The sequence below is a fragment of the Trichechus manatus genome, unplaced genomic scaffold, assembly GCF_000243295.1.
Source record: "Trichechus manatus latirostris isolate Lorelei unplaced genomic scaffold, TriManLat1.0 scaffold00054, whole genome shotgun sequence".
NCBI lineage: Eukaryota > Metazoa > Chordata > Mammalia > Sirenia > Trichechidae > Trichechus > Trichechus manatus.
The window spans coordinates 16,355,039-16,366,175 of NW_004443990.1; the positions used below are offsets into that span (position 1 = coordinate 16,355,039).

General features: G+C 50.2%; 1 protein-coding gene across 1 annotated transcript; it reads left to right on the forward strand.

Moving 5' to 3' along the window:
- Positions 1 to 7,186: 7,186 nt before the first annotated feature.
- CSF3 (colony stimulating factor 3) lies at positions 7,187 to 8,963 on the forward strand. The gene is made up of 5 exons (XM_004378055.2): positions 7,187 to 7,260; positions 7,443 to 7,597; positions 8,013 to 8,120; positions 8,267 to 8,413; positions 8,799 to 8,963. The coding sequence occupies exons 1-5, from the start codon at positions 7,248 to 7,250 to the stop codon at positions 8,961 to 8,963; spliced, it is 588 nt and encodes a 195-aa protein (XP_004378112.1). The 5' UTR covers positions 7,187 to 7,247.
- Positions 8,964 to 11,137: the final 2,174 nt, after the last annotated feature.

Sequence of the window (11,137 nt, forward strand, 5' to 3'; positions counted from 1 at the left end):
ATAAATAAATAAATAAATAAAAATACATAGATTAATTTTGATTTAAAAAAGTATTCAGATCAATAAACTCTCCTCCAGTTGTTTGTAAAAAAAAAATTACAATCACAAAATGGAGGCCAACCACACGATTCTGGGAATCATGGCCCAGCCAAATTGATACACACATTTTTTGGGGGACATAATTCAAACCATGACACTCTTATTTTCCTGAAATTTACCCCTCAATCTTTATGGGAGGTGTTTTTACTGTCGAGTCCAAACTCTTCATTATTTTAAGAATTCCAATCCTTCCCCTATTGTATCCTTTAACTCTACAGACCAATTTAAAACTAATAGATCTTTACAAGTACCTTCCAGGAAGGATGGGGTAGGGGACTAATAATGAGCATCTCCTGGGTGCCTGTTTTAGGGTGTGAGGACAGGTTTAGGTTTGTTAAATAAGTCTCAGTGGCAGAGCTGGGAAGTGAATCCAGGCCGATCTGATACCAAATTCAGTTCATAATCTGTCAGTCCGCACTACTTTCCTCCAGCCTGTCCGTGGTTCTGTTATCTGGTGGTTTGGGGTTTCTTTTGTTGTTCATTTGTTTTTGGTCTCCATGTGGCCATCCTGCTGGCCCTTGACCATTTTACGTGCTTCTAAAAGTGACATCGTAAGCGTGACAAAGGACCTCTATACAGCAGGGCAGGTGCAGCTGCCTGAGGTTCTTCCTAACCTTCTTAACATTTCGGGTTGTAATTAATACTATTCCTCATGATGCTGAGCCACAGATCCTTTTTTCTTTTTCTTTTTTATTGTGGTAGATATATATATAACAACATTTGCCATTTCAACAATCTTCACACGTACAGTTCATTGACCTTAATTATGTTGATCATGTTGCTTGACCATCACCCTTACCTGGTCCCAAATTTTACCATCACCCTAACAGAAGCGCAGTGTCCCCTAAGCATTGAATCCTCCTTCCCCCTCTCCCACCCTGGTAACTACCACTCAGACCCTTTCTTGTTTGGTAGTGGATTGGTGAGAGTTTATCACCCTGTTAGGATTGGAGTCATTTGCCATCATTTCCCAGTTCTTGCCCACATTGAATCTATGGGCCATTTTTCTGTCTGCTTACTGTCTTGAAGCTTCTTGTAATTCATCCTCATTGGCTTGGATTTGTATTCCCTGGAAAAGCTTAGTGTCATTTTCATGCTTGGGTAGTGCTCTGTATTCCCCACCCTCCAGTTTCTTTTTTTTTAATTTACAAAATTTAGGGTGATGGTTTCATGAGATGCCCCAGTTAATTAGCCTAATAACATGTTCAGTGCTTCTGTTCTACCTCCTAGTTATGTAGTGCCTGGGGTCTTAAAAGCTTGCAAGCAGCCATTCAAGGCATGACAATTGGTCTCTATTCACCTGGAGCAACAAAGACAGGCAGTCAGGAATAGGAGGAAATGGAATGTGTAGCTAATTGCCTCCATGAACAACTGCCTCCTTTGCCATGAGACCAGAAGACCTGGATGGTGACTAGCTACCATTACTGAACATTTTGATCAAAGATTCTATAGAAGAACCCTGATGAAAAGAGGGAAAATGCAGAACAGAATTTCAAATTTTCATGGACTCTAGACTTTCTGGAGCCATAGAGGGTAGATAAACCCCTGAAACTATTACCCTGATATTATCTTTAAACCTTAAACCAAAAATATCCCCTGAAGTCTTCTTAAAACCAAACAATAGTTTACCTTAACTAGTAAAAAAGGTCTGCCTTGAGCAATATGCTCTTCTAAGAACTATCTATAGGGGATCAAATTGACAACAGCAACTCAAAAGACTAGATAGGAACCTTAGGGGGCAATGAGTTTATGTTAATGAGTGTTATGGATTGAATTGTGTCCCCCAAAAATGTGTGTCTAGGCCATGATTCCCAGTATTATGTGATTGTCCACCATTTTGTCATCTAATGTGATTTTCCTAGGTGTTGTAAATCCTGCCTCTATGATGTTAATGAGGCAGCATTAGAGGCAGTTATGTTAATGAAGCAGGACTCAATCTACAAAATTAGATTGTGTTTTGAGTCAACCTCTTTTGAGATATAAAAGAGAGCAGCAAGCAGAGAGACAGGGGGACCTCATACCACCAAGAAACAAGAGCCAGAGAACAGCGTGTTCTTTGGACCCAGGGTCCCTGTGCTGAGAAGCTCCTTGACCAGGGAAGATGGATGAAAAGGACCTTTCCCCAGAACCGACAGAGAGGGAGCCTTCCCCTGGAGCTGGCACCCTGAATTTGGACTTCTAGCCGCCTAGACTGTGAGAGAATAAATTTCTCTTTGTTGAAGCCATTCACTTGTGGTATTTCTGTTATAGCAGCACTAGATAACCAAGACAATGAGGGAGGAATAACTCAGAAAAGAAGGGTGAAAGTGATTGTACAACTCGAAGAACGTAGTCACTGTCACTAAGTTGTACATGTAGAAAATGTTCAAAAAAGAAAAAGAATGTTGACAGACTGTGATAAATGTAATGTCACTGAACAATTCGTGTGGAAACTGTCAACTTTCCTGTGTAAACGTTCACCAAAAATTCAATACAATATTATTTTTAAAAAAAACTACAGAAAAGTACAAAAAAACCTCATAAAACCCATATATTTTCCACCCAAGTTTAGTAAATGTTAACATTTTATTACTGTGTCAAGTTTTTTAATCAAAGAAGAAATAAAAATGTTACAGATAAGGTGGAAGTCTATCTCGTTCCCCTCCCTAGAGGCAACCACTGTGATACTTTCACTATAACATATAGTATTGAGTTTTTAATTTTTGTGTATCACATGAATGTAACTTGCTCTTTTCCATTCAGTATTCTTTTTGAGATCTAATCATGCTGATACGTGTGCCCAGCACTGTTCTAGGCACTGGGGATACAAGAGAAGAAAACAAAGTCCCTTTCCTTGTGGACTCTTCATTCTGGGGCACTGGAAAGGGATATGTGGTATGAATGTACTGTAATTTATTTAGTGTTTCCCCTATTGATGGGCCTTTAAAATGTGTTTCCATTACAAACAATGCTGCAAAGAGCACCTCTGTATGTGTTTCCTTGTACGTATATACTATGTACATAGTTCGCAACCTTTTTCTTAAAGGGCCAAATAATACTTTAGGCTTATGGGCCATATGGCCTCTGGTGCAACTACTCAGCTCTGCCTTTGTAGCCCAAAACCCTCCATAAACACTATGTAAATGAATTATTTATGGACTCTGGAATTTGAATTTCGTATTATTTTTATGTGTCATGAAATAGTCTTCTTTTGATTTTTTCTTTTCCCAGCCACTTAAAAGTGTCAAAAACCATTCTTAACTCTGGGTATACAAAAACAGGAAGCAGGCCAGATTTAGCAGGTCATGTCTGTTGACCTCTACTGTAAGTCACCTGAGAGGCAGAATTACTTGGCCACAGGATATGCCCATTTCCATCTTGACTAGTGTGGTACAATGGATCACTTTTGTGTGGCCTTTCTTGATGTGGTCTTGTAGCTCCCACCCAAATGACTGGGTGGACTGTGCAAATAGGAGCTCTGGTGGCACTTTGGTTAAGAGCTACGGCTGCTAACCAAAAGCAGTTCGAATCCACCAGCTGCTCCTTGGAAACCCTATGGGGCAGCAGTTCTACTCTGTCCTAAAGGGTCCCTATGAGTCGAAACTGACTCCACATCAACAGGTTTGGTTTGGTTTGGTTTGGAAGGGGATTGCTAAGTTTTGCCAGCCCACTGGGCTTGAAATGAGCCATCCCAGAGGTAGGAAAGACAGGATCTCGCCACCACCAAGGAAGACGAGCCAAGAACGGAACGAGTCCTTTGGACCCAGGATCTTTGCACTGAGAAGCTCCTGGAACCAGGACACCTAGAGAGAGAGAGCTGTAACACTAAATACGGTGAGAAGTAGTGGCAGAGAAACAGAGGCAGGAGAGACTGGCAGGAGACACAAAGTGGGCTTCCCTGCCCACAGAGCAAGAAAGCTGAGCGCCTTTGGGCCAAGGCTTACTGGCAGAGTGGGGTGCCTCTGGGCACTTACTGGCAGACCTATAAGACCTTTGTAACACTTGCCCAAACAGAGCAGAGGCCGAGAGGCCAGAGAGAGGCGTGCTTTCGGCACGGCTGGGAATAGGCTGTCCTGATGGAAGAACTGTATCCTGAGTGTTCCTGAACCTGAATTGTAACCTGTTACTTCCCTAATAAATCCCATAATTGTGAGTATTGTCTGCGAGTTCTGTGTGGCCAATGCATGAATTATCGAACTCAGCAGAGAAGTAGAGAGTGCCATGGGAGGGACAGTTGGTGTCAGAATTGTTAAAGATGGCGGAGAGGAGGCATGTCTGACCACCACCTCACAGAGAGGAGGCATGTCTGACCACCACCTCACAGAGATCAGCCTTAGGCTGTTTATCTTGGTCCTCCTTCTTCCTTATAATGTTAGAGGAGGTCAGATGCTGCCCCCATGCCATTTTTACAACTACATACTACTAAGTTGCCCTCCAAAGAGGTTTTACAATCTACACTTCCCCCTCCCCAGCAACAAATGATAATTACTCCAGATTGCTTGTGTGATTAGATAATGCTCCAAGCCCGTGCCAGGTGAAAACAGGAAGCATGAGGGGAAATTGCCTGCCAGTTCTGGCCATTAAGAAAAACCTGGGAAAGGCTTTAGGAAGTTGGAAGAATGAGTAACAGGAGTATCTGGAACCAGGTCCCCTGCCAGATCATTTTGGTCTCTGAACTTCCAGACTAGCTCAGGCCCTCTGTGTCATGGCCAGTAACAAGCCCCTTGCTCTCCACTTGGTCTTCATTCTCCCCAGGCAAGGGGAGAGGGGCTGAAGTCTGGATTGACCCCTTATGTGAGACTTACAGCTATCTGGACAGGAAGTAGTGCAAAGGGAAGAGCAGGGGCTTGCGAAGCTGACCTGACTGCAAACCATGCCTGGCTCTGCCACTGACTAGTTCTATGATTTGGGGCAAGGCGCTTCGCCTCTCTGAGGCCTTCCCTTGTCTGTGAGTGGGAATGAGATACATACCACGCAAGTTGGTTGAAAGGATGAAGTGAGAGCATGTAATGGAAGGTGCCTGACACATCAGAGGTGCTCAAAAGCTGCCAGTTAACATGCGGATCTTCTTCTCCCTGTTGGATGGATGCTTGAACACTTCCTGGGACAGAAAGCTCACTCCCTCTGGAAGCAGCCCACTCCACCTTCCAACACCTCTGACTGACAAAGAGCTCCTTCCTTCTGTTGAGCTGAAAAGTGGCTGGCAGTGGCTTTTAGTCCCTGTCCCCATTCTACCCCTGAGACCACATGCAACCCCTCCCTCTCCCCCCAGGCAAAAGAGCCTGTTTCCTTCAAATCATGACTTTGAGTACCTTCACCATTCTGGTCACCTTTGCAAAAATTCAGCACGACTGGACTGTCAGTGAAGACAAACGTTTGAGACCAGAGCTGACCTGGTCACATGTGAGGAAGGCCATACATTGGTTAAGACTTTGGCACAGGGCAGACCTTGGTTCTAACACTTCGGTGAGTTACTTAGACTCTCTGCAGTCAGATTGGATTTCTGTAAAAAGGGAAATGACTCTAAGTACCTGCCTCGTCGCCTTGTTGAAAGGAATGAATTAGATAATGCACAGAAAGTGCTTAGCACAAAGTATGGTGCATGCTAAGTGCTTGATACCTGTTGGGGAGGGGAAAGGGACATGTTTAAAACTGTGACTCTCCTGCCCTCCAGTTGCTAAACCTGCCCTTCTACCCCGAGATGCTAGGCACAGAGCTGGGCTCAATCTGTGTGGTGACAAATCGCCTATCCTGAGGTGGAGTCAGGGCTGTGCGTACTGACCAGTGTCACAGGGTAGGGGGACCAGGTGGCAGCACAGCAACCAATCCGCTGGTGAAGGCCCTACCAGCTGTGACCACCAGGGGGCACCCCAGCTCCAGAAGTCCCTGCCAGCAGGCCACCTCTTCATCCAAGGTTGTCTCTGTTCCTTGGAGGTAAACTGGGAAAGTGACAGCCTCAGGCGTGGTCGGTCAGAATGTCCCAGACTGGACCCTGGCAACAGGCCTGAGTTCTAGCCCTAACTCTGCCACCAATGACCTTGGGCAAGGCACTCCCCTCAGGCCCAGCTGACAGGGTTGGAATAGACTTGGAGGTCTCTTCCAGTGCTGACATTCCACACTCCTAGGATTCTGAGACAGGGAATTGTCCCCTTCTCACCGCTAGCCCTTCTCCACCTCAGGGCAGCACACACGCTCCAGCCAGCAGCTTCCTCCCTGAAACAGTGAACTTGGTCAGGAAAGCCAGTTCCCCCATTTCAAAGTATTGGGGACTCTGCAGTCACCTGGCAGGAGAGAAGGGGTAGTGAGTAGGAGGTGGAAAGGCAAGGACAGGTGAGCCAAGAGCTACTAAGGGTCTTGCTTCATTTGGGACAGACATCTGGTTTTCTCTGGCCTCTGCCAGGATTATGGGGGCTTAAAGGAATGAGTCATGTGGGGGGACTGGGAAGTTCCCGGCTAATCAGCTCCGGAAAGCCTGTAACTTGGGGTGATGCCTATCAAAGTTGAGTGAGGCAGAAGGTGAAACTCCAATGTCTCTACCTCAGGTTCCTGGCCCCTCAGGAGGGGGACCGAGGAAGGAAGCCTCCTGGAAGTTTAGGGATTAAGAAGGGGGACAATTCACTTCTTCCTTCTCTCCCAGAATTTGGGGGTTTGGGGAATAGGTGGTTTGAGAATCCCAAGGGAGAGGGGCAAAGGAGCTGCCCCAGCCCCGGGCTGGAGAGGGGAGGGGGCAGGAAGGGCAGTCCTGAGGCCGGCCTCCTCCCTCATCAGTCTGACCTGACTCCAGCGTCCATCGCTTTTACCCTACCCGGGGCTCAGCTTTTGTTCAGCTGTTCCGTTCAAACACCCTGGGGCACTTCAGGCCTGGGTGGGGCTGAGGGGTGGGGGGAGAGGGTTTGAGAGGGACCATACGTCAAAGAGCAGAGATTCCACAATTTCACAAAACTTTCGCAAACAGCTTTTTGAACCAACCCCCCTGCATTGTCCTGGACGTGAAATTTGCATAAATCCTGGGAAGTTATTACTAAGCGTTAGTCGTGGCCCCAGGTAATTTCCTCCCAGGCCTTGATGGGGTTCTGTATAAAGGCCCTCGCGAACCGGCCCCTGGCAGAGCCCAGAGCCTGCAGCCCAGACCCATCCAGACCCTCGGCTGAGTCTGCCCCCATAGCCCCATGAAGCTGATGGGTGAGTGTCCTGCCGATGCGGTATGAGAGCTGCCTGCTGCGGGCATGGGAGGGAAGCAGAGTGACAGAGGGGCTGGGGAGACCGCCGGTTCTGGGAATAGGGGTTAGGGCCACCCAGTGACCCTAGCGAGGGGCCTGGTGGAAGAGGATGAGCCTGTGCCCTGAGCCCATGTCTGTTCCCAGCCCTGCTTCTGCTGCTCTGGCACACTGCACTTTGGCCGGTGCAAGAGGCCACCCCCCTGGGTCCTGCCAGCTCCCTGCCCCCAAGCTTCCTGCTCCAGTGCTTAGAGCAAGTGAGGAAGATCCGGGCCGATGGAGCGGTGCTGCAGGAGAGGCTGGTGAGTGGGGAAGGCGGCAGACACAGATGCCCTGAGAGGAGACAGTGGGGAGATCTGCAGGGAAGGGGGTAAGGGCCACGGGAGGAGAGGGAGATAGAGGAAGACACCAGAGGAGAGGTGCCAGGGAGGGACAGGAGAGGGAGACATACATGAGACAAATGGAAGAAAATCTGGAGCCCAGTGGCAAGGAGCCTGGGGAGCAGAACCTCTGGAGATGGGGCTGGAGTGGGAGTGGAGGCATTGGGTCAGAGGGGAGAGGGCCGGGGGCATCACCAGTGGGGGACAGGGCAGAGTGGGGCTGAGAAGCCTGGTAGGATATGGGGTGAGGGGGAGACTACAGAGAGGTGAGGAGGATCAGGACGGAGGGGCAGCCACCCTGGCAGTTGCCCCTCACTCTGCATCTCCCCATCCCCAGTGTGCCACCCACAAGCTGTGCCACCCTGAGGAGCTGGTGCTGCTCGGACACTCCCTGGGCATCGCCCAGGCTCCCCTGAGCAGCTGCTCCAGCCAGACCCTGGAGGTGGTGAGTGTCTGGAGGGTAGGAAGGAGGAGGGGGGACCCACACACCCTGTGCCTGGGCTCCCCAGATTGCCAGGCGCCAAGCTGGGGGCCTGAGAGGGCATTCCAGCCAGCCAGTCACTCCCTAACCCTCAAATTGTGTCCCCCCAGGTGGACTGCCTGAGCCAACTCCATGGTGGACTCTTCCTCTACCAGGGCCTCCTGCAGGCCCTGGCCGGGATTTCCCCCGAGGTCACCCCCACCTTGGACCTGCTGCAGCTCGATGTCAAGGACTTTGCCATCAACATCCGGCAGCAGGTGAGCCTGCTCTGGAGCAGAGCTGAGAAAGACAAAGGGCCTTGATGGACCCGGGCCCCAAAGGCCATGCTCATGCGGCTCACAGGGCAGGGGGTGTGTGCCTGGGATCCTGGCTGTTCTCTAGGGTTGGGATGGGAGCATTCTTTAGGGCCTGTATATTGGGACCAGCACTGCACCCCAGGGCCCTCTCTCTGCTGGCCCACCTCTACTTCTCCTAGTTGACAACAGGGGACAGATCACTGGACCTTGAAATAGGAGACCTGGGTTCAGGTCCTGATTCTACCATTAACCATGTGATCTACAGTCTACCAGCTCTCTGAGCATTTCATTTGTAGTAACGCCCACTCAGCAGGCCTGATTACTGACCTCATCTTTTCCCCCACAGATGGAAGACCTGGGGGTGGCCCCTACAGGGCAGCCCACCCAAGGCCCCATGCTGACCTTCACCTCTGCCTTCCAGCGCCAGGCAGGAGGTGTCCTGGTTGCCTCCAACCTGCAGAGCTTCCTGGAGCAGGCATATCGGGTTCTGCGCTACCTTGCCCAGCCCTGAGCAAACCCTACCTGTGTAGTGTATTTACCACTATTTAATATTTATCTTTATATTTAAACCTAATATTTAAAGAAGGAAGAACGGGAAAGAGCCCCAGATTTCTGGGCCTTTCCCTCTATCTCCCTGTCCTCTGGTCCCCTGGACTGGAAGGTAGATAGGTAAATACCAAGTATTTATTCCTGTGATGGCTCCCGTGCCTGGCTATGTGATAGGTACTGGGAAGAGCCGCCATGAACCCCTTGCCCCAAGGGCACCCACCTTAGAGCCCTTGGGAGCACTAGGAGGTCTCCCACGTGGGAGACAAGACATCCCTGTTTAATATTTAAACAGCAGTGTTCCCCAACTGGGTCCCTGTAACCCACACTCTGGCCTCCACTTGCCTCGTGTACCACCAGGTCTGCCGGTCCTGCTTTCCTTCCCATTCCTCTTCCCCACAGGCACCAAGGCCTGGACAAGCAGAGGCGCCAGAGCTGGGAGGCTTGGCCCTGGGGTCTCATGACTTGGCTGGGGACTGTAGCTTTACTTTTTAAGAGTTTTTGGGCATGTTTTGACTCCCAGCAAGGAACTGAGGCATCACTGGCGTTTCTCACGTTTTTCGGGATGCCCTACAAAGACCCAACAGGTGCATGACAGGCGCACAACACCCGCCCACGCCCCACCAGGGTAGGGTCAGGACTCGGACAACTTTTACTGTCCGGCAGATGGTCGTGTGTTTGCCCTCCTGGACTGGGGCTGGGACTGTGGGAGGAAAATGATGGCAGGGAGCGGGTGGGGGGGGGTGGCGACACAAGAGGCTGACAGGGAATCTCAGCTGTTCACCCTCTGCCTGTGCCCCAACCCTCTCACCGCAGCCAAGCTTCAGGATAATAAAGTGTTTGTCTCCACAAAACGTCTCCCTCCTTCTTAGTCCAGCTGGTGCCTGGCCAGGGGTTAAGGGTGGTGGTGAACGGCAGGAGGGGCTGGAGGGAGGGGAGGAGGAGGTGCGGGGACATTCCATCTTTGGCATTTATTTATTTGAGCACTTACTCTGTGCAAACACTGGGCTAAATGTAGGGACCCAGCAGTGACCAAAGCAGACACAGTCCCTGTGCTAGCCATAGCCTAGTGGAGAAGACAGGACAGACCGATCATCGGTGCAGGGAGAGGAGAGGGAACTGGTCTCCATCGCACACTCGTCTCCATTGCGCACTCGTCTCCATCCCGCACCCTTCAGACTGGGCTGAAGCACAGGGCTCGTCCATTTACTGCCTTCCATAAACACGAGCTCATCCACCTCACAACTACCCACAAAGACAGAAATATCAGGGGCCTTTTACAGATTAGGATGCAACTTCAAGGTAACAGCTCGGGTCAGAACTCAAATTTCAGGCTCTGCACTCCTCTCCCTCATCAAACTCTGCCTCTGACCTGGCCGATCAAGCTCATTGCCGCTTGTCACTTTCCTGCTAGCCTCATGTTCATGGTCTGATTAGGCCTGAGCTCACACCTGAGGACAGTGGGGAGACATGTAGGAAATGGTGTTCCCACGATAGGTGCCAGGTCAGGCTCTTCATGCACTGCAGCCAAAGACTCATGTTTGGATCCCCGTCGCCCCCACTAGACGCGCGGAGGTGAAGATGGCCAAACAGTCCCTGTTCCACCATCCTTGGCTCCTCAGTCACCTCTCACTGCCCTCCCTTCCCCATACAGTTCCTTAGAAAGCAGGGTCTGGCCAAGCAAGGCTAAGAACCACCCAGCTGCACAGCTCGGAGTCCTCCATTTCTGTCTGTCCTGAAGAAACTGGGAGATGTGTGGAGCAAGCAAGAAAGAGTTAAACAGAGTTCCTGTCCCTCATCCCCCCAAGGCCTTCTCTTGAGAGGACAGACGAGGCTCTGGGCAAGTCAGACTGTGGGTGGGGTTGGGCTGGGTTGGGAATAACAGAACAGAACACCCTAACCTAGCATCAGTGGGGCCTTTAGCCAAAGCCTCTCCCTTCTGAGGGTAAGTCTGACTTTGCAGGGTGGCGGGATAGGGTGGCTGCTCTCACCTCCCTGGCCCTTCCCTGAGCTGAGGGAACAAACATGGAAACCTGAGCCTAGCCTTCCTGGGCACCTCCTCCTCCTCCTCCTCCTCCTCCTTCTTCTCAACCACAGGACTGAGCCTCTCCCCAGGAAGCAGCACAAGGGATTCCAAGA